The 23042-nt window shown below is 41.6% G+C and overlaps 1 protein-coding gene across 6 annotated transcripts in view; it reads right to left on the minus strand.

Moving 5' to 3' along the window:
* The window catches only part of LOC111863405, a 64741-nt gene that overhangs the window by 30271 nt on the left and 11428 nt on the right, over window positions 1-23042 (minus strand). For 3 of the 6 annotated variants that reach the window (XM_023849702.2, XM_023849701.2, XM_033751045.1), the window contains exons 1-5: window positions 18047-18467; window positions 6675-6868; window positions 5649-5774; window positions 2513-2791; window positions 1583-2347 (exon numbers count right to left, since the gene is read on the minus strand). In XM_023849702.2, coding sequence (XP_023705470.1) covers window positions 1583-2347; window positions 2513-2791; window positions 5649-5774; window positions 6675-6868; window positions 18047-18344 — 1662 coding nt within the window. In that variant the 5' untranslated portion in view covers window positions 18345-18467. Of the gene's footprint in view, window positions 1-1582; window positions 2348-2512; window positions 2792-5648; window positions 5775-6674; window positions 6869-9577; window positions 9881-18046; window positions 18468-23042 lie in introns of those variants that run through there. The other 3 variants (XM_023849703.2, XM_023849704.2, XM_023849705.2) reach the window with 2 other exon arrangements.

Genomic DNA, 23042 nt, shown 5'->3' on the forward strand with positions numbered 1-23042 from the left:
CAGAGTTTGGCGCCCTATATCCACTGAAGCATCATAGGCGCGTAGTATGTCCAGTCCCAGGATGAGCTCATCGGTGATATTCGCGACGAAAATCCACATCGTAATAGGTTGGCGCCCTAGGGTAAGGGTCAGCAGAACTTCTTTCAGTATGGGCAGGGATCCTCCAGACACGGTCTGCAGCGAGAAATCTGGATCTGGCTGTCTTTCAGGCCATCCGGCGGCGATATCCGGTCTTACTACGGTGACGTATGCTCCCGTGTCCACTGTTACCTGGCACGGCTTATCACCGACCCATCCCTGGGTGACCAGACTGGTGTTGGCTTTCTCCGTCATGTCGGTGAGTGCGTAGTGTGGGGGCCTTAACGCATATGCCGGCGTTCGCCCATCTCCGCCGGCCGTTGCTCGTTTCCCGACGGTTGGTCCTTTCTCCAGCTTGTTTCCCTGTTGTTTCAGGGTCGCCATTCTGATTTCTCCGGCGATTCCCGTTTATTTCTTGGAGGTCCTTCTCTTCGGTCCTGATGCTGTCTATTGCCATCTCCTCGTTGGGTGGGGAACGATCGGAACTTTGTGCTATCTCCGTGAGGTCTGGCCGCTACCAGTACCGCCTGCAGCTCTAGCGCTTGTCGGAGGGCCTCGTTTACCGTCTTTTCCCCTCCCAGCGAGGAGATGACAATAGACAGCATCATGTCACAATAGTAACATAAGTGATGAAACTCAGTCTAAACTAGCAACTATTAGCAAAAACAATACTGAAGATAAATATGAAGATAGTAATTTCCTGCATGAATTCTTACATTTCAAATCTCATGCAGAATAACACAATGAACAATTCGATCATTACTTAGGCAAAATTCCCTAACAAAATGTTAATGGAACAGTAAATAACAGTATCATCATTATAGCACTCACCTTCCCTTTTAATCAGATTCATAATATAACAAACGAGGTTTTGAGAAACATATTCGAATTCTTAATTCAAATCCAACATACAATAGCTCTCTGCTTAACAGCAAATTATTCATCAATTATTGTGTTACTCAATGTCATTTTCCATCTCCATTGGTTACATAGTTTAAAATGATAAAACAAAAGTGAATGATAAACTAGAAAGTGTAGTGAAGAAAGCAATTATGACCTATTGCAAAGCACTGTCACAGCATACCCTGGAATGACTTTAGAACCTCTCTCAGCATGTTTGGTCTCTCGACTGAGGTTTGAGATTTGAAGCTCTTGAATATGAAGCAGGAATGTAACCATTTGAATGTGGACTTTGCTCATGGGCATAAAAAGTTACATTTACTGTAACGTGTCATTTGTTCGACGTATGTGTCATGGCTGGACCAATAAGATGAATTGTAATCATGGTTACAAAATATGGTGAAAGAGCACAGAAACAGAGAAGCATTGACAACAGTATTGTCTGCACATCATCACATGCCATATGCCAGATAAAATAATAATTAAAATAAACAGTCATACATTTGACATATGAGAGTCTCATTAACAGGAAGCAAATAATCTAAACTCAGTACTTATCATATAGAGCCACATGTTCATGATATGAAGGATTTAGAGTACTTACCTGTGATTTCTTGGCTGGACTTGCTGCTATCTTAGGGGAATCCCATTCAAGAGACTCTGCAGAGTCAATGCTTCCCCGGCTATGCACATCTAGTACAGGAGCTGGAAAATAATCTGATATTTCAGATGATGTGCTGTTTTTTATGGTAGTGAGACTGTACAAGCCTGCAAAGCACACACGTGCTTTCTCTTGCTTTGAGAATTCTTGATGCCCTGCATCTGTGTCCAAGTTGGACTCTAAAGCACTAGAAGCAAGACTACTGTTGGAAGCTTTTGCTTTCATAAGACTGGACATCCCTGGGAGATTCCGATTGCATTTGATCATCTCAAACTCTTCATCCATCACTTGGCAGTTGGTTTTAAGCTGGTCAATCTCCTGCTGCAGTTTTTCCATGCACAGCATTGTGCCATTGTCAACATCTGCAAAGCTGTCTCGTAAGAAGTCAAGACTTAAATCAGAGAATGTGCTATCAAAGGAACCATCACGGGGCAGCCGTTTGGAAAATCCAAGGGAATCATAAGACTCATCCCTAATAAGGCTTGTACCAAACTGCAAGTTTTGTGTACCATTACTATCTCCATCAGGGTCGCCTTGTTGCCATTCCGTCTCTGCACCTTCAGGGCTTAAGCGTTTAGGCCCAGTTAAGCGAAAATTCTCTCTCAAATCAAGCTGAAACTCAGAACCCAATCTCCTTGCTTCAGCACAACTTAGTCTTATGGTTGGGCTTTGAGATGATGGAAGATTAAGCCATGCACTTTCAGACAGCTGTAACAGTCAGTTTACCACATTCTAAGCTACAAAGAATTCACCACTCTATTTCTATTACATCTTATCTACTAGAGCATCAAAGTCTAGTTTTGATCCACTACTGTATTATAATGTTTCACTGAGAAGAGCAGCAGCCATGGCATTGATGACAATTAAACCAACCTGCAACCTGTCTGGTGTGGAGGTCAGTATTTTACTGATTCTGTCAGTCAGCCAGCCAGACTTGTTATCCAGTGGCTGCCTGGCAAAACGTCTTGAGCTTGAACCCAAACGCCTTGAACCCAAGGGCCGGAATCGTGGCTGTAAGGATGAGTTTCTTGAGCAACGCAAATGATATTTTTGTTGCTGCTGTAACACATGGAGATGTTTTGGAGATTTCTCCCCTTGGCTCCCATCAGAAACATCTGCATCACGTCCTTCCTCTTCACCAGATGTACCACTCTGAAATCATTCAGCAAGCCTAATGTATTATTCAACATAGAACAGTCCCAATTTTTCACTGTTACATATACATACTGAATTTTATGTGTAATGAGAAAAACTGAAATTGCACGCCATTTAAAATGTCAAATTGAATGTGAATTAGTAAAATATAATTTACATGCTAAGCTTTCTAGAAAAATTAGAAAATTAAAATGTCATTCATTATAGGAAAATTGTTTAAAATGTTTAACTTGTCTCCCTTAAATAACACTGATGAGAAATTCAAAAGAAGTTAATTGCAGCTTTTATTTCAATGTCAAAAAGATACGTGCAATTTATTTGAATTCTTATACCACTCAATGGATGAAAAGAACAGATTAGCTGAAAAATTAAAACTTGAGATCAAAGTAAGCAATGCCTCAAAACATTATTCAAAATACAGCATTGATACAGCAAAATACACTAATTTACACTCTGATAATGTTCATGAGAGTAACAGTACTCTTTCATCACATAATTTCCCCTTAAAAATCAGTGCCTATGAAAATATCTTAGGAAAGATCTGGTTCCCATGGACATAAGATTAGCTCTCTGTTCAAAGTACAATTTACTTATTTTTGCTTTCAACTTATTCTCATCAATCCAAACCATACTAATTTTTGTTTAAGCTCTTGGCTTTATATTTGTCAGTAGTAGAAGAAGGAAGAAGAGATGGAAATAGATTAATTAAGAAGGAGACAAACAACAGAGAGAGGGACAAAAACAACATATGAAATATATTATGAAAGACTCCAAAGGGGAAGCACAATAGATCATTGAAGGTCACAGTTCGAGGGCCAGTTTTTATGGCTCACCCCTCATACTCATACTCATACTCATATTATGAAAGAAAATGATTGGTATAATTCTTCACACTTTTGTGATTAAAACAGATAAGATCAGATGTTTGTGACGATTCTGGAACAACTGCACAAACCAGAAAGGAGATAAGACAAGTCAGTAAAACTTAAGGTGAAATATGTGGAACAATTGCAACAAGGGAAAATTTGTATACAAAATGCAGCTGAAGAATGAATGTACAAGCAAAATGCCACAAGCTACAGACTGACAGTTCTTAAACTATTCAGAAGGGTAGAACTGAACCCCATTACTAAATTCATATCCCTTCAAGGGAATAATAAGTAAGTTTTGATACTATGACCCAAGAAGTTCTTCCTGATGTGAAGACCTTTGTTATATATATTACTGGGGCAGAAGACAGAAATGAGTGAAAGAAATTTTTGTATCCAGAAGAGTTTTCAAGGTATTAAGAGGAAATGAAATGGGTCCTTGTTCTTACTGCATCAGAATAAGCTGCTTCAAGCAAACTGTCATGTGGCATTTTAAAAGAGGAATATAAATGCACATTTCGACTACTGGTTCTCTCAACATATGATCTACAGCAAAGTCCATCTAGTTAACTTACAGCAGCAGCTGTACACCCAATTTTTGTCAAACACTGTAAAACAAAATGTATCGAAAACAGAATCTGGAATAATGGAGAACTTGTCTTTATTGTAAAATTTCCCAGGTCCAATAAATAGAGAAATTAAGGTAAAATTACTTATAATAAACATCTAATAATCCAAATATTTCAATTTTTTTCTGAGAAGCAACATTCCTATTTGAAAAGGAAACGAATTAAGCCAGAGTAACAATAGAACACGTGCTGAATATTTTACTGAACTATTAGAACAAGAAAGAAAGCAAAATTAAAATGTATACTGTCTAGTAACAGTGCACTGTTTTCCTACACATGACTTAGATAATATACATTAACGTACATACACAAATATAGTGGAACCCCCATTTAATATTAGTTAATTTAAGATATATCTTCATTTAACATTCAGTTTCGGTGATCCCAAGTTTATAATCTCAGCGTTAAATTGCTTCTATTCAAGATATGCCTCAGATTAGTGTTCAAATCCACTGCTCTCAGAATGAAATTTAAACAGGGTTTCACTGTATATGGATACATGCAGGGAATAATTTTCTGTATAGATATAAGTACCTCTGTGAATTGAATATACAACTAAAATAAGAAACTGTTCTGGTTCCTTAGAATCTCATTATAATAAAGTTTTACTGTGTCTGAAAAGATTCAGAGTTTAAGAAAGGTATTTGAAGTTATTTCCATTTGTTTATGACAACTATCAGCAGCAGCATACAACCAATGCAAATCAAACCAGCCTTCAAATCTATTTATGGTGGGGGATGGAGAGTGTGTACTCCCATTGGCGAGACAAATCAATTACTACACATGTAGTTCGTTATGGAATAAATGTTGGGTACTTGAATATTTAGTCGAATTCAACATATCTTATCCAAAACAGCATGCCATTCATAGTTCTGCCACAATAAATACTAAAGTAACAGAATTATTACTGTAAACTAGAAAGAAGGATATGACAGGATGAGATATAAACTTGACTTGAACCAGTATTCCAAATAGAAAGCAGGCAAAATACAGTGTATGTCATATCCAAGCAAGATATCAAACATGTTGCCTGTAAGTACTCTATCAATTTGGAAACAAGTGTTTGTATTTGTTCCTTAGGTACTTAATGACACTTTACCAGCCTCCAACATGTAATGTTGTTAATCCATCAGATAAAAAGTTTTGTAAATTTTGCATACACTTTCAAGACATTCAAGTAAAATGAATTACATTACATGAACTACTTATTCAGGCATATCAAGTAGTTATTTTAAGAGAGTCAGAACTGACATTCATCAGTTGCAGTTTCCCTCAACTATATGAATGAAGGAGTTGAAAACATTTCTACTTCACAGTACCAAGGACGTCTGCTAGATAATTTTCACTTTGACTTACATCAGAATGTGAAGTTGAGCTGTTAGGGTACGTGGATCCTGATGCAGATCTGGAACATGGGAAACTACTGTTGACAGCTTGAAAGTCCCCATCTCTTGGCACTGGGCTTGGTCCAAAGTAACGACCCTAAAAATGAAATGTTATGACTTTATTTAAAAAAAAAAAATATAACAGCCAAGCATAACAGACTTTCAATTCACAGTCACTGTATTTATAATCAAATATTATGTACATTAAATTAAAAAGGTTAAGGAGAGTTCCTCAAAAAATGAGAAGCTACCCTTACTGCATGGGGACTAATTTAAAAAGGCCAAAAATCACTTAAAAGCCACAATCCAAATGACAGAGACAAAATTAATAGTTTATTGAATGAATACATATTCAAATTACTTAAAGCTTTTGATATTAATACGTGGAAGACTTATGTTAGTGTATGTTCATATAACTAGTATTTCTTAATTTATGGCTGGAACAATTTGAATATGAAGCATGATACTGCTTCTTGGGCGCCTGCTTCTCAACAACTTTGCATATTTGTAACTGGAACTTGGAGACAATGGGCTCTATTTATAGAAACTGTGATTTTAAAAGCATGTATTATTTTTATTGCTAGTGGGGTGGGACTGAGTCCCTTGTACTGTGGCCACTTCTGGCCTATTGTACCAGCCCCAGATGATATGTGAGGGTGATTGTGGAGAATTTGGTGGAATAAAGATTGGCAGGGGAAACCGAAATACTCGGCAAAAACCTGCCCCAGCGCCACTTTGTCCACCACAAATCCCACTTGACCAGACCCGGGATCGAACCTGGGCCATCATGGTGGGAAGTCAGCGACTAACCGCTTGAGCTATGGTGCGGCCTAAAAGCATGTATATTTGAAACCGAATTATTTCTACAGTTTGCATTTTTCAATTTTAAAATTAGCACATGGGCAAAATTCTGAAGTCTGACTTGCCATGTGGGTATTGTAGGTTGCATATTATGATTTTAAAGTCTAACACTTGAAGCTAATGACTCATTATTCACCTCAGTTTCACTGAGTTCTGTGTCCTCCAAATCTTCAAGTAATTGGTCCTCACAATTCTGAGGTTGGATTATCATTAACGTATCTTTTGGACATGGACGTGGGCGTGGCCGAGGGCGAGGCCAGTAGTGGTTACAGATTTTGTAACACACTAAGCTGCCAACTCCCAAAAGAAGAATCACACCAGTTGCCTTCACTGCAACAAGAAGCTATATTAATTTAACAAGTAACAGGATTTCTTAATGCAAAAATTTCAGCCATCTTGCTGTGACTATACACAGACAATCCTGAAGGACACCCTAGGACTTTAGACCTATAATCTGCATTAATTTTCTACCTCTCACACAAGGCAAGTTTCTTCAAACCATTGGGAAGTTTTCACCATTATGTCTGGCATTTCATCCTGTTGATCTCTGAAATAGTAATGTTGTTTCCCTTGGGTACTGAGTACAGATCGGGGGAGTGGGGAAGCATCTAGCCCCCCCTTTAGCACTTAGACCTCTACCCTGTTCACTTCATTTTTGTTAGAGCCAAAAACCTCCAAACTGAAGAGCTCTTAGTTTTCACTGGCTCTATGTATGCAGAGACAAATGTCATAGATCTATACCCAGTCAAGTTGGGCTCCAACAGATTTTTACCTTATCTCTAATGCACTGATAGTAACAGTGATATTCATAATAATGTAACATGAAAACAGTGGATAACAAGGACAAGGGTAAACAATGTCACAGTATCAGCCCACATGCTTTTGGAAACAAAGGGTTTTGGGAAAGATAATATAACAAACTCGATCATTATTATTATTATTATTATTATTATTATTATTTATTCAGCATTCCATAAATCCTTACATGGTTTTTTCAAAACACCACGGATATAGAAGTAGTCAACATGANTGAGATTCCTTGCTTTTTATGTAACCCAAACTTCTTTATCATTATGGACGTTTCGTTTATATAACTATAATATATAACAGTTTGTTATATATTTATATATTATTTGCTACATGTTTTGGTCATGGAAGCCATATTCAGCCAACTGGAATACTCATTATTGCCTGCTGTGAATCTGTACATTGTACAGTGTACAGGTTCACAGCAAGCAATAATAAATGTACAAACTTCCAGAAGATGACCTATCAACTAATAGATATATAATAAACCAACCCCCGCGGTGACGTAACAGAACTTCCCACTGTGACGTAACAGGGGACACCGCAGTTACTACGTGGCAACAGGAGACAGTACAAGAAGCTGGCTGAGCGGTGTGAGAGAGTGTGGATTGTGAAGTTGCCAAGGGCAGTGGAAGTCTAGCAGTCGCTGAGTGCAGAGTGGAAGTCTAGCAGGTGCTCAGTTACTCAGAAATTCTCCTACCATTTATGGAATTTGAAGTTTCATTACAATGCTAAGAAGCTCTGACACTGGTTCCTATCCTAAGCCAGATGAATCTAGTCCACTCCCAACCACCATACTTCTTCGTGAAACATTTAAGTATTCTCTTAAAAATGCTCAGGTGTTATAAGAGATCACTTTCTTTAAGATTTTCTGATCAACTTTTGTATGCATTTCTAGTCTTCTGTGTGTGCTATGTACCAGGCCCCTCATCTGCCTTGATAAGATCATCCTAATCATGTTTGCTGCAGAGGACCAATTCTAAAGCACCCCCATTATCCAGACATCTCCAGTCTCCTGTGGCTACCTTCTCTTTTAAGTCCAAATATTCTCCTCAGAACCCTCAACTATGTCCCCCTTTAACACAAGAGGCCAAATGTAACATCCAGTCTTCAGACAGCAGATGGGAAAACAAAGTGTTCTGAACTGAATGATAGCAAGCATTCTCTGAATTCAATCTGCTCTTAATTTCTCCATGAATGCAATTTCTACTATTCTTAAAATTTAATTTTGTCATATTATTGAGGAATTTATTATATCCTGTATTTTATAATTTTGTCCTGCATTCTGGTGACTTCTAGGCCGACCTCCTGAGCATTTAAAAAAATTATGTTTTTCTTTATATGGTCTTCATGCTTTTCACAAATAAATTACATCAGCATATAACAGTAAATGACGCATCTCATTCAGTTTAAATCCTCGATGGTTTTCTTGGTCCTTCTGGCAAAATCTAAAGGAAAGCTGAAAGGCAATAATAATAGAGAATCTCATTAAGTCACAAATGTTCACCTATATAGAATTTACCATAGGGTTTAATTTAAACACATTTTAATTAGTCTAATTTCATGGGTATACCTGATACAGTGAGAATTTTGTACAATACTCCCCTTCTAACCAAACTGCAGGATTTACTGAGGTTTATGAACAACTGGGAGCACATGGATGCATAGTTGGTTGAGGCACTATGCTACAAGCCGGAAGGTTGCGGGTTCGAGTCCCAATAAGGTCACTGGATTTTTCTATTGACCTAATCCTTCCAACTGCATTATGGTTCTGGGGTCAACTCAGCCTCTAACAGAACTGAGTACCAGGAATTTTCCTGGGGGGTAAAGGCTGCCGGCGCATAAGGCTGACAACCTTACTGCCATCTGTGAGCCGACTGTCTAGAAAATGTGGCAGCCTCGACATCTCACAACCCTGTGGGTCTCCATGGCCTGTTACAAGGACAGCTTTACATTTTTCTTACCAATAAACAATCGTTTTACGGGTCCATTGTACTCCATTCCCAGTAACTAGTTAAGATATTTATAACAACTGTGTATGTTCCCTCTTTAAATGGTTAAAATGCGCAATCCGTAAAGATAAGGAGAATATGGCTACATTATTAACCTGCACTTCGCTGTCGCTAGACATCTTCAGGTAATGTTACACGTAGGCGTGAAAACCCGTAATCGTTGGGGCACGACTCTGCATTCTTGCTCTTACGAAGCCCACGCTGTTTCTTGTATACTGACCTGTACGAATGCAGTTCTGTTAACCTTGAAACAGATCATGAGCGCTCCTCTCTCCAGCTTACGCCACTGCCTCTATGAAATTAACACCGCATCTTTACTTTATGTTACGTATGAATAGCATCGCTAGGTTCCGTGGTTTCAAGCGTTTGCATTCTTGTATCAAGGGAACCTGCTGTGTTGTGCCGTCAACCCTTCCGCTGTGTACTTCGTAATACATGCTGATTAATTCCCTGCATTTGAAACACCATCTAATTCGAAACACAAGATACAGTGTTCACATTTTCGATCAAGGTCTAATGCTACGCCAGTTAACATTCAGCCGGCAAAATCTTTCTTTCATAGATTACGGTTCAATCTGTTACATAAATAGCATTGCTTCACATTTCAGAAGATCGTAATCATCCCTTTATTTTTATGCAGTTTATATCCCCTACAGAACGGACAAAATATACTGCAAGATGAGGCACGGGCTAAACAAATAACGTCAAAACTATATTACATCTATACCAAGGGCCTCCAAGCAGTTTATTACATGTACACAAAATCTAGAATATAAATGTTGCAACAACCAGAAACTGACTTGATGATATAAAACATCATTGGCAGAGTCTTAACCTTGATTTACCCGATAACTTTCGTTTATATAGTCTAGTTCAGGAATGTCCAACGCGTCGATCGCGGAACGATTTTTGGTCGATCTCATATGCCTATAAGGAAATTATACGTGAAAAGCATGTAAATTCACTTGTAATATAAAATATGAAAGAGATCATAGCTACTATTCAAGATCTCTAATTATCAAGAAACACCATTGTGCGGCGAATAGAAATGCTGTGTGGAAACATAACTGAACAGCTGTTGAAAGATATTTCCAGTTGTGTTGCTTTCTCCCTCCAACTGGATGGATCTACAGACATCAGAGACACAGCCCAGTTACTAGTTGCTTTTACAACAAACATCATTTGTCGTGATATTTTTGCTTAAAGCGAGGTACGACGATAGGAGGGGTTTGTAGATCACTGGCAGTTTTGACACTAACAAGTCAATCACAACCTGTTTGAAGTTGGACATGCCTGGTCTAGTTCATTGTACCTTTATGTCAAGCATTTTATAACGTAATACTATCATGCATCCAGTTTTACTAGTCCTGCAGTCCAGTGGTGTGAATATGGTAATCATGTATTTGCCTGATGATGGCTTTAATAGCCGAAACATGTAGCACGAGCCAATCTTGGCCTTGACCTTGATACTGTTGCCTTGTGACGGATTTTAATAAAGAAATTTTACATCCCTCTACTCTCTACACCCTGCCGTCAATGGACGTACAGAGTGTCTTCACGCTGATATAATATTTATATACCCATAATTCATTCTAAATTTGAACCCAGAGCCGCCGTTGACAGAGTTTAGTGCTCTTGCTGTGTATTTCGGTCTCGGATTCGAATCCCATCCCGGTCAACTGCACTAGCGAATATATCGTGGACTACTCACGTCACTCCCAGAAAAGCCGGGGCAAACATAACATACTCCACGATCCACACTGTTTCCAATTAACATTTGGAGTTATCTTACCACTGAAACCTACGAAGTTCAAGAGTGTCGTTACATAGCACAGGAATCGATCATTTTAGAAGACTGTGTCAAATTCGCTGCTTCAACCGAAGTCTTGGCTTGTTAGGTAAGAACTTACTACAATGTCTTATTAATAATGACGACACTGCTCCCACTCAAAACATTATTACATTTGCAAACGCAAGTTCGAAACATGTCTATTGGACTGGCGCCCTTTGGATGTCATAAACAGCCGTAGTGATACTCTCAACAATGATTTTCTTTCGGCTGTCTTACATAATTATACTTCATATGCCTGTAAACTTGGAAACGGTAAGTTTTCATTCTTCAAATCAGATATATGTTGTTGATCTATGTTAGTAAGTATTCACATAACGATATTATAATCAGATTCCTCACATTACCGAGCGGAACAATCTTGATACCCTTTACTATTACCTATCCACTTTAATTTTGCGTTATGGGCAGATAAAAAATTCATACGTCAAAATATTTATTGCAAATGCAATAAAAACGCAACAAATTAAACTGAGTAAGATTTGAGGTTTTCACGGCGGTGACTATGAAGAATGCCGTGTTCTGGGGTGTGGCGCCGTGTAGATCTAGTGTGAACCGACGTTTCCACATCCCAAAACACGGCATTCTTCAAATTAAACTGAGTATACGACATTTAGGAAAGATTTCGAGAATGCCCCATCACAAACCAATGGCGACGCACGATACTTTCATCTACGTTATATTTGAAAAACGAAAGAAAGGGATAACCTGTGTAGCTGCAACCATATTCAGACAAAGGGAAGTAATGACGTATTTACTGCGCTATTTAAAACCACTGTATACCAGACTTGGCGACAAGGTTACAATGTAACTAGGTCTAGGAAATGTGTAATAAGTAATTTCGGAACATTTGAAAATTTGAAGAAAGCAGTCTTCTGGGATGTGGTACCGGGTAGATCTACACGGTGCCACATCCCAGAAGACTGCTTTCTTCATAGTCAAAGCCGTGAAACCCTCAAATCTTACATTTAAAAATTTATCGTGGAACAATAGCAACAAATCCAAATTAGGTTCATGGTGAAATCAAGAGAATAGTACATTCTGGAATTTTTGTTAGTATTTACTTCCAAAACTTATCCTCGCTTCTACTTTCCAAAACACATCAATAAAATTTCCAACTATTTCGTGTAAAAGCGAAACATGACTTTTGGCTTGTGGGAAGAACATAAATTGGGTGTTTGAACACGAAGTGCCCATGAAAATATTTGTCTCTAAGTTGGAAGTTCAGCAATTTAGGGAACTTCCTCATTTATAAACATCGCCTAGTACTGCTGGGATAATGACATCTTGGGAAGCGAAGCGTGCCTGTGAAACATGCACTTCGCTCTCACTCAGGACGGCATCCAGTAGTCTCCTTTGTTATTAGAAGTGCTAAGTCTTTTCATTGCGCCGTCACAGTAACACTATCGCAACAATACCATTCTTGCACTCTTTTATAGTCCTTTATACAACACATTTCAATGCATTAAGAACGACAATAGACACTTGTTTTACAGAGTGTTCGACACGGCAAAATTTTCTTTAGTATGTTATTTGCACGCCAACACTACATACTGCATCTGCTTATTTCATAGCGTGTTTACGGATTATTTTCGAAACGAAGAGGTCATATGGAGTAGCATAAGCTGGAGAGATTACCGTAAACAGGCTATTTTAAGGTACTGACTGGTACTCTCCTAGCATTCGTTCGGACGGAACGAGGAAAGCTTACAAAAATGTTAGCTAGTCAGTCAGGAGTATCAGTAGGCCCAAGGCCGCGCCATAGCTCAAGCGGTTAACCGCTGGCTTCTCATCGCGGCGACCCGGGTTCGATCCCGGGGTCTGGTCAAGTGGGATTTGTGGTGGACATAGTGGCGCTGGGGCAGGTTTTCTCCGAGTAATTCGGTTTCCCCTGCCAATCTTCACTCCACCAACTGCTCCACAATCACCCTGACCTATTATCTGGGGCTGGTACAGTAGGCCAGAAGTGGCCGCAGTACAAGGGACTTAGTCCCACGCCACTAGCAATAAAAAAAAAATCAGTAGGCCTAACCCAGCAGAAACTCCTCCCGGGGGGTACGTGAAGCCTCATAAGAAGGTCCGTGATACTTTTTACGTTGTCAAATACAGGCCGAAACGGGGTAAGCATTCTCGAACAATTCCTTTTGCATACCCATTTATGACAGGAAATAGATAAAGACTGCTTGTTTGAATCCCGCATGATAACGCGCAATTTGAAGAAAAATTAAGTTCCAACGGAAAAAAAAAAGATATGTCAAGTTTCACTCTGAAACCACTTGGCACTTCACTGAAAAGTTCAGAATCGCCGTTCGAGAGTGATTCTTCGTGCACAATTCATGCACCTGTAATAAACAATAAAATNATGTCAAGTTTCACTCTGAAACGACTTGGCACTTCACTGAAAAGTTCAGAATCGCCGTTCGAGAGCGTCATCTTACATCAACCAACTTGTGATTCTTCGTGCACAATTCATGCACCTGTAATAAACAATAAAATATTTATTTTCTGAAAAGCACAGAGAAAACAGGCAAGTACGTAATTTTATCACAATTTTTGCCTTCATAAGTAGGGTCAATATTTAAGCCAATAATGGAAAATCTGTCTAGCGGAAAGGGATACTGTTCAATAAAGTACTGCTAGATATTGTTAAAGCTTGTCAAATTAATCCAGCCATTCTGCTGGCTGGTTCATTCACTTCTCTTAAAATAGAGGACATCTACTGATGACGGAGAGGTTATTTCCGACCGTCAACTACAGACTGGTATACCAACAGCGGCTGATCGAACTTTAAACTCAGAGCATAGTTTCGCTGATCTACAAGCACTATGCGAATGGAACTACACACGTTAAGTTCGAATTGAAACAACGCAAAGCTATCCCTGTAACAGGCCGTGAAGGCCCATAGGATTGTGAGATGTTGAAGCTCCCACATTTTCTAGACAATCGGCTGTCAGCCTTATGCGCCGACCGCCCTTTGCGCCCCAGGAAGATTCGTGGTACTCATTTCTGTTAGAGACCGAGTCGACCCCAGGGCCATAGCGCGGCTGGAAGGATTAGGTAAGCTGAAAAAAAAAAACCTCATCGGGACTCGAACCCGCGACCTTCTGGCGAACAACTACACTACTGCGTGCCCCCGAAATGACGCAAAGGGAAATGTACTAAATTGGCGTTTCCATGCATTGTGCGAGGGACTTAGCACTAAAACTGAACAACAAATATAACACAAACGAACGCAATCCATGTCTTCTATTTTCCTGGAGGAAGGGGATTTAGAAAATTTAGGAACTAATGTATTAGTGTTTTACATTGCCGTATGACAAACGTTAATACAATCACGGTGAACATATTAATAATTTATCACCATGGGACAATTCGCCCTTCACTTATAACGGGGTATCCTGCTGATTACTCAATCTCCAACAGTTATTCAAGGATCGTTAATATACGTGTAGGTTTAAGAAGTACAGTTCTGTGCAATATCTGCTCGATTTTAGGTTCTGGCAGACGTAACTGTGATGATGAGTATCATGTTCTAGAAAGCGACGCCGTGTAATCCGTGTAGACGAGACTACAGAGCTTCACATCCTAGAAGAAAGTACTCTTCAGTATCTATCTTCCTGTACATAGCGCCGTCTGCTCTCGTTAAAGTCAACCGGCGTTTCAGGGTCGAAGAATAAGCCAAGCATGGAGCGGGCAGCAAGTAGGGCACACCGTGCGCGGAAAAACACATTATGTCGTCCAGGAAGGAACGTGAAAACCAACCAGCCCGTTTCCACCGGATTTCTCTGAGGGACAGAACGAACCAAAAAATGACAAGAGAAGAGTAATTTGTCCTGAAGCTTGAAAACAGCCATATGTGCCACCTGCAGATATGGGTTGACGGGAGAGAAGACTTGTGTTTGACAGAGAAACGAGGAGGGTAAGAGAGAAGTCGCGTGCTCCAGAAGGGGATAAGAAGAGCAAGAACGGCACATGGGACGCCGGGAATAGAGAGAAAGGCTCAGCGTTAGTGGGTGCTCGGAGCGGGCAATGTGCGCAGACCTACGTGGCCCAGCGGAGAAACGATCTCTAGAAACCTGTAAAGGAGGCTTCCTATGATCTATCGGGGAGCAGATGAGAGATTTCTGTGACTTGCTGAGGCAGAAATTAACCTCCCTAAACTAAAAACTAAACTCCGTGGTTTTAGTCAGCAAACGAACTATACCGACCAAGCGACCGCCGCTTGTCGGCGAAGTTAGTGCCAACTTTTGCGGATAGAGAGTGTCGCGTGGTCCACGCAACGAATCCCCAAGGCCGTTAACCTCGATTTTCTAGACCGGAGAAGCTATCCTCCCTGATCATATTATTGAGATGGAGCTCAATCTCAATCGTCTCTCAGATGATGAGATCTGAATTTGATGGAGAGGGCTGATGTGTTATGGAGCTGGGTCGTGTCTCAAGTCGATCCGCCATGGTTGACTTGTCCAGACGATCCAGATGGATATGCGGAAGGTGTCATCAAGCTGGTGTAGATCAAACAGCCAGTCTGTTCAATGTAGACCTGATCACATTGACAAGGGTCCTCAATAACAGCACGTCCTTCATCGGCCGAAGGGAACTGTGAGGGCTGCTCCGCCGAAGAACCTTCGGGCCTGAAGGTGGAAGTGATATATTCCTCCGAAACGTTAGTTGACTTTCACCGGCTCACAAAGGCGTTATATGTCAGAATTCATAGCTACTGCTGTCAGAATCTCAGATCTAATAAAAACTACACGTGTTGCCTAAATGCGCACTGATGATCCATGAAAACAACATCTGGGATATTTCACACGCCTAGTCTAGTGAATGTCACGTGAATCTTTTATTATCTTGTCTCGCCTTAACAAAACAAATTATTTTATAGTTGATTTCTATGGGTTTACCACAATCCTTCTAGATCAATGGTGAACAGTGTCTTCTCAAACGGTTCGTGACCAACTTCGTTTCTTCTTTCCAGTCACTCCCTACGAACAATACGACTTTGTATGCATTGGGACGATTACTCATCCAAGTGTCACATTTTTTTTATCCTTGGCACTACAGCCCCAGTGGGCCTAGGCCTACCTCCATGAAATTCTCCGAAGTGTCCCATTATAAGAAACAATTGAGTGCTGGTCTCTACAGATCATCCTACTGACATCCATTATAACCCCCTCCCCCACCCAAGTACACACACACTCAAAGTAGTTCCGATTAGGAGAGCAAACGATCTTTCCTTAAAGAGCGGTTCTGAACCCGGGACAGTATCTGCCCCCGAGAGTGTCTGAACCGCCGTATTTGGTTCGTAAGTTGTATTTCATGGACTGTCAAACACAGCTACAGATGACCTAACGAAGTCTCAAATTTCCTTTACCCCCGTAGAAAGCGCCCCCAGTTACAACTGGATAGAAGGATGGGTGGGCCCCAGAGCCGGTCTGGACGACGTGAAGAGAGGAAACAATTCTTGACACCACCAAGAATCGAACTCAAATCCCTCGGTCGTCCAACCCATAGCCAGTCGCTACAACGACTACGCTATCCCGGAGGATCGTTCGTGTATGCCACAACAAACATTCAGTTGTAAGAACTGGGGAAGATTCAACAGAGGGCAAAGAAACATGAAATGCAGTCAATGAAAGCACGTGCAGTGTCCCGACTTCAGTTAACTCAATGCATTTGCTTACCTGTGGGCTATTTAACAACTCCTTCAGTTTCTCTCACTACACAGCTTTCAACAATACGCTACTCATTGCAAAGGGCGTGGTTGAACTCAGGACTCAGGAAAATTCAACATATGTCAGCAGAACAGAGATCTTAACCTGGGATCTCCTGACTGCAAACAAACCAGGAGTGCAACCCATTTGGCCGAGACGTTCGGCTTATTTCAAAGAAGGCTCGTTCTTGTATTATTGTCTTCTTACTAATTAACGGTCAAACAAAAAACTCCGTTGCCTGTAGTCCGCAAGCGAACTACACCGACCGAGCGACCGCGGCTTGTCGACGAAGTTAGTGCCAACTTTAGCGGATAGGGGGTGTCGCATGGTCAGCGCAACGAATCCCAACCCCCGGCCGTTAATTTCGGTTCTCTAGACCGGAGCCGCTATTTCCTTCAAATAGCTCCTCAATTATCCTCACGAGGCTGAGTGAACCCCGTTCCAGACCCACTACATATCAGAAAAACCAGTAGGGTCGGGGATCGAACCTGGGACCTCTGGATCTGTAGCCAGGACTCTGACCACTAGACCAGAGGCGGTCTACTAATTAACGGTCATTTACAATTAATGTGTAAACCATTAAACCTGCTTCAAATATTATATGTACTGGAAAAAAAGATACTAGTTTAAAATGTCAATGCTAGTGTTCATTCTTTCATCAATGTTCTAAAGCCCTTTGTTGGGCCCTGATCTCTTCTTCACATTCGTAATCTTTTTACACAGTTGGTAGGCCTGCTTGGACAGGGGATCAGCCCGTCGCAAGGCCGCTACCTGCACATAGGGCAACACAAACACAGAATAAACGCACATACAGACATCCATGCTTGCAGTGGTATTAGAACCCACGATACCAGCGTTCGAGCAGCGAAGATAGTTCATGGCTTAGAACGCGCGGCTACCGTGATCGGCGAATGCTGGTATAGGTATCCATATTTCGAACTCACTGGCCCAATCTGAATGGATCTTTTAGACAAAAGACGAGCTTACAAATTACACAATGTAATAAGATGCGTCTGGCAAGAATGGCCCTGAAACAGTGATCCCGTTTTTTGGACTCTTATGCATGTAATAACAGGGACAAAAAGTCTATGTTTACGTCCACTCCAGTCCTATGCAATGCATGATTCACCTGACTCGAGGATGAGAGCCCACGTTGATGACAAGCTGCAGATCTCGAAGCCGATGCTGCCCGTGATGGCTATCCAATCGGTATCCAATGGCGGGGCCGTCAGGGAACATGCAGCAAAGGCGTCAGCCTGGGGGAATGCACTCCCACCCAGCAACGCTCCTTTCTCGTGACGGCAGTACACAGAGAACAACAATCCACACCACTGAGGGTCCATATTGAATGAAATCATCTCGAACTGGCAGCGTTCCGTGAAACATTTGGCCTCCACGGGGCCTTCCAGCCACCAAGAGCCTTGCATTACAACTCCATCGTTTGATGTTTAGATATCCTGTGCACAGAGTTCTAGTCCAGGCGCGACTGATGGGAAAATCAGCTGGTGCAAAATGGCGTCGCACACCCCCAGATCAATATGAGGTCGGCCGGCCAATGCCTCTCTCGGCGCCACCCTGACTAAAAATAATGCACCGGCGCATTCGCGTGCCCCGAATCCGTTCCATTGCCATTGTCCAGGATAGTGGTGATTCGTAGGGACTGCCTGTATTAACTGTCACCGCGAAAGTTTTCAATATACGTAGACCGTATTAAGCTGGGTAAAAAAGAAAGGTAAATCTATCCCTGTAACAGGCCATGGAGGCCCGGGTTGTGAGACGTTGAGGGTCCCACATTATCTAGACCAGGCATGTCCAACTTCAAACAGGTTGTGATCGACTTTTTAGTGTCAAAACTGTCAGTGATCTACCCCCTCCTATAGTCGTACCTCGCTTTAAGCAAAAATATTGGTAAAAGCAACATAGATCGAAAGTACAGAGTACTTTAACACGTATTTTCGCTTCAAAATCTGAATATAATTAAATTAGATTACAAGTGAATTTACATGCTTTTCACGTATAATTTTTCCTTATAGGCCTATGAGATTGACCAAAAATCGTCCCGCGATCGACGCGTTGGACATGCCTGATCTAGACAATCGGCTCACAGATGGCGGTGAGGTTGTCAGCCTTACGCGCCAGCCGCCCTTTAGCCCCCATGAAGATTCCTGGTACGCATTTCTGTTAGAAGCTGAGTCGACCCCAGGGCCATAGTGGGGCTGGATTGGGTCAATTGAAAATATCCACCTCATCGGGACTCGAACCCGCGACCTTCCAACTTGTAGCATAGCGCCCCTATTAAGTTAGGAGCACTGCAATATAACGATCGTGGTTGACTTCACATGGAGTCAAGGTACGTATGAAATAGGGAGCAGGGCACAGGCAACCCGTCCCGAACTTCTAACTAGGCCTTTCTGAAACAAGGAAGTTCTGACGCAAGGCTTAATGAATTAAGAACCACGCCATAATTTTTTCTTTGAGGTTTATTATACGAAGCTGTCAGTACTTCAAACTATATATACAATGGTAAGATGATTGGAGGGAAAGAATCTGGAAACGACAGTGGTGTAATAGAAGTACTATCCTAGCATTCGCCTGGAGGTAAAGCAGTCTCCGTTCTTAAGTAATTATGCAATACGCCATGAAGACGTATGGAGGAGTGGATGTATAGAGCTACGTATTCTTGGCCAACGCATTAGCTGGAGGTGAGTGGTCAGCTTCATGCGCCGGCAGCTTTATCACCAGTAGCCACTGGATAAGAGGCTCGGTGGGTCCCAGAACCAGTCTGGAGGATGTGGAGAGGAGAAAATCTTGTCCCTATCGGGACTCTGACGACTCGGTCGTCCAGCCCGTAGCCAGTCGCTATACCGACTTCGCTATTCTGGCTCCATTTGCTTGGAGGGGCTGAAGAAAACCACGAAAACCTGTCAGTATAATCAGAACCTCGGCCGAGATTCGAAATGAGCACCGTCCGAATGCAAGTACAAAGCGCTACCGGAAAGACAACCCGCTTTGTACCAGGCCATGAACACGAATCGGGGAGTTGAATTATAGCTCGACGCACTCTTAACCTAGCCAATAATGGCACTGAATACATTTCGCGCTCCAGCCCCTTTAGACTCGGAGTAGTTAGTTAGTTAGTTAGTTAGTTATTGGAGAGGGTGGGTTTCCCCATGCACTTAGACCAGTATTGGTCCATTGTGCTTCCCTCTATGATATTCTACCAGTCTCTATATCCTACTGGTACTGGTGCTTACCATCAGTCCCGCCCAGCCAGCGAGACCGGCTCTACTAGCTGAGAGGTATCTATAATGCTTCCCCCATCTATCAGAGGTGTTAGAGACTACTTGTTGGGCGGGGAACGTCCGTTAATTTGGCTCAGTGACCTCCTTTGGAGATATGAGGTTCTTTTACGTGCCGTAAAGCTACGACACGGGACCCACGGCTTAAAGTCCCTCCCGGAGGACTTGTTCCCTGAAGTTTTCCGCCCTTAAAAATTCGGCGACCTCCGCCGGGTATTTGAACCCGCGTACTACGAGTCATGAGGTGGAAACGTTACCTCTAGACTACGGAGGCCGCTTTTGCATGGGTTTAAATCCCGGGGTATTTTTCGGAGGCACTAGTCTACAGTTTCCATCTTTTAAACGGGAAGTCGGCGAATGGATGGCAAACCAAAAAATGCACGTGTCATCAGCCTATTTCCGACAAAAAGTAAATAAACTGCTCAGTTTCCAGTACTTGGCAAAGGGTGTTCAAAAATAACAATATATATTTTATCCTCTAAATATTACGTCAGGGAGAAAGGCAAAAGGGAACAAAAATGGGCCCATTAACAACTCGCACTTGTTGGTGCTGCAAAATTAGACACGGAGTGACTAAAAACAAGCTCATGAGAAACTCTGAACCGCGGAGTAGAACACTTACAAACACAAATATAAAAATTCCGTGGCCTATAGTCAGCAAGCGAACTATACCGACCGAGCGACCGTCGCTTGCCGGCGAAGTTAGTGTCAAATTTTCGGATAGATGGTGTCACGTGGTCAGCGCAACGGATCCCTACGGCCGTTAATTTCGGTTTTCTAGACCGGAGCCGCTATTTCCTTGAAACAGTTTCTCAATTATCCTCACGAGACTGAGCGGACCCCGTTCCAGAACCTCTATTTCTCAGAAAATTTGGTAGGGCTGGGAATCGAACCCGGGAAACATAAATATATACTTTTAAATTATTTCATAAAAATAAACAAACTTTGCAGTTTTAACGGCGAGAGATCTAAAAAACATGTTCGTAAGAAACATCTTCTAAACCTCAGCTGGAGTGGAAAACGTGGAACAGAACTGCTGCCCTCAGTTGCTTGTTCCACACATAGAGGAGATACCGAATTAACCGTAGAATGTTATAAAAATATTTTTATGAAACATCACAGCCACCATAAATGGGACAACGGAAAAAGCAGCACAGTTTATTTCGTGCTCTTCCTGTTTCACACACAAACAAGGGCAACAATATCAATAATTATAAGTTTCCAATATCACACGAAATTTTGTTTTCTTCTCAGTTCAATGCATGTTTCGACTAAAGCTGGTAATCATTTGTGCGAGATATACATAAAGTCTAACAGGATTTTGAGTAAGCTGATAATACTCAAACTGTAGCGCAGGTCGTTGCATACAATGCCAAACCATTCGAGTGCTTATCGACAAAATCAAGATATCGAAAGATTAGTCCGAAACTCCAATAAGAGCTGATAAGACAACGACCAAAAATAGAAATTCCATAACAAAAACTCCTATAAATAAAAAAAACAAAACAGGTAGACCCAAACTGCAACATTGCACATACAAAAAGACGAAAGGAAAAACAAAAGCATCTCATGAGAGCGACTTGCTTAATACAAACACAAAGTACAAAGAAACTTGGCAACTTCTCAATTTGTTTCCCTAAATATGTATAACAGAATACTAAACAAACTCCGTGGCCTGTAGTCCGCAAGCGAACTATACCGACCGAGCGACCGCCACTTGTTGGCGAAGTTAGTGCCAACTATTGCGGATAGAGGGTGTACCGTGGTCAGCGCAACGGATTCCCATGGCCGTTAATCTCGGATTTCTAGACCGGAGCTTATTTCTTTGAAATACCTCCTCAATTATCCTCACGAGGCAGAGTGGATCCCGTTCCAGACCCACTACTTCTCATAAAATTTGGTAGCACCAGAAATCGAACCCGGGACCTCTGACCACTAGACCACTAGACCACAGAGGCGGTCCAGTACAACGATATTACCTTTCATTAATGTTCAATACGCAAGACAGAAAATTCACTGATGAAGCAACGTCACGACAAAGAACTCTGAAAACCGAGTCTGGGATCACGGTTTAAGCTTCAACTTGTACATCTCGATATCTTACGTACAAGTCTGCTATACTGAAGGGAGAAAAGGTGATGACGCCACTGCAATCTAACTTTGGTACAAACGTCTTAACGTGGCCGCGCCATAGCGCAAGCGGTTAGCCGCTGGTTTCCCACCGCGGCGGCCCGATTCGATCCCGGGGTCTTGTCCAGTGGGATTTGTGGTGGACAAAGTGGCGCTAGGGCAGGTTTCCTCCGAGTACTTCCGTTTCCCCTGCCAATCTTCATTCCACCAACTGCTCCACAATCACCCTCACCTATCATCTGGGGCTGGTACAATAGGCCAGAAGTGGCCGCAGTACAAGGGACTTAGTTCCACCCCGCTAGTATTAAAAAAAAAGTCTTAACGTGCTAAAAACGTCAATGAAACCTACGCTTCTAACAAACCGTGCTGGTTCAGTTTCTCCAACAAAACTTGACATAAACGGTCTAAAAGTGGTATAGGGAGAACAAACTAAACTGCTAAATAAGCAAATATAAGGTGGGTCCTGCTTAACTTATTTTTCATATATTATACTCTACACGTTTTTCATGACAGAACTAAAACTGATTTTCATTTCCAAATCGCAGGAAGTAGCTTCATTAAAACCTGAAATGTTATGGGTCATTTCACCTCTAACTTTATATATACTTTCGGTTGCACAATGGTCCAATGCATTAGATATGATGATCGTTAGAAGAGCAGCTTATTCGCATAACTAAACCACCAGAGAAAGGACAC

Source organism: Cryptotermes secundus, unplaced genomic scaffold (assembly GCF_002891405.2).
Source record: "Cryptotermes secundus unplaced genomic scaffold, Csec_1.0 scaffold792, whole genome shotgun sequence".
In the NCBI taxonomy this organism is placed as follows: Eukaryota; Metazoa; Arthropoda; class Insecta; order Blattodea; family Kalotermitidae; genus Cryptotermes; species Cryptotermes secundus.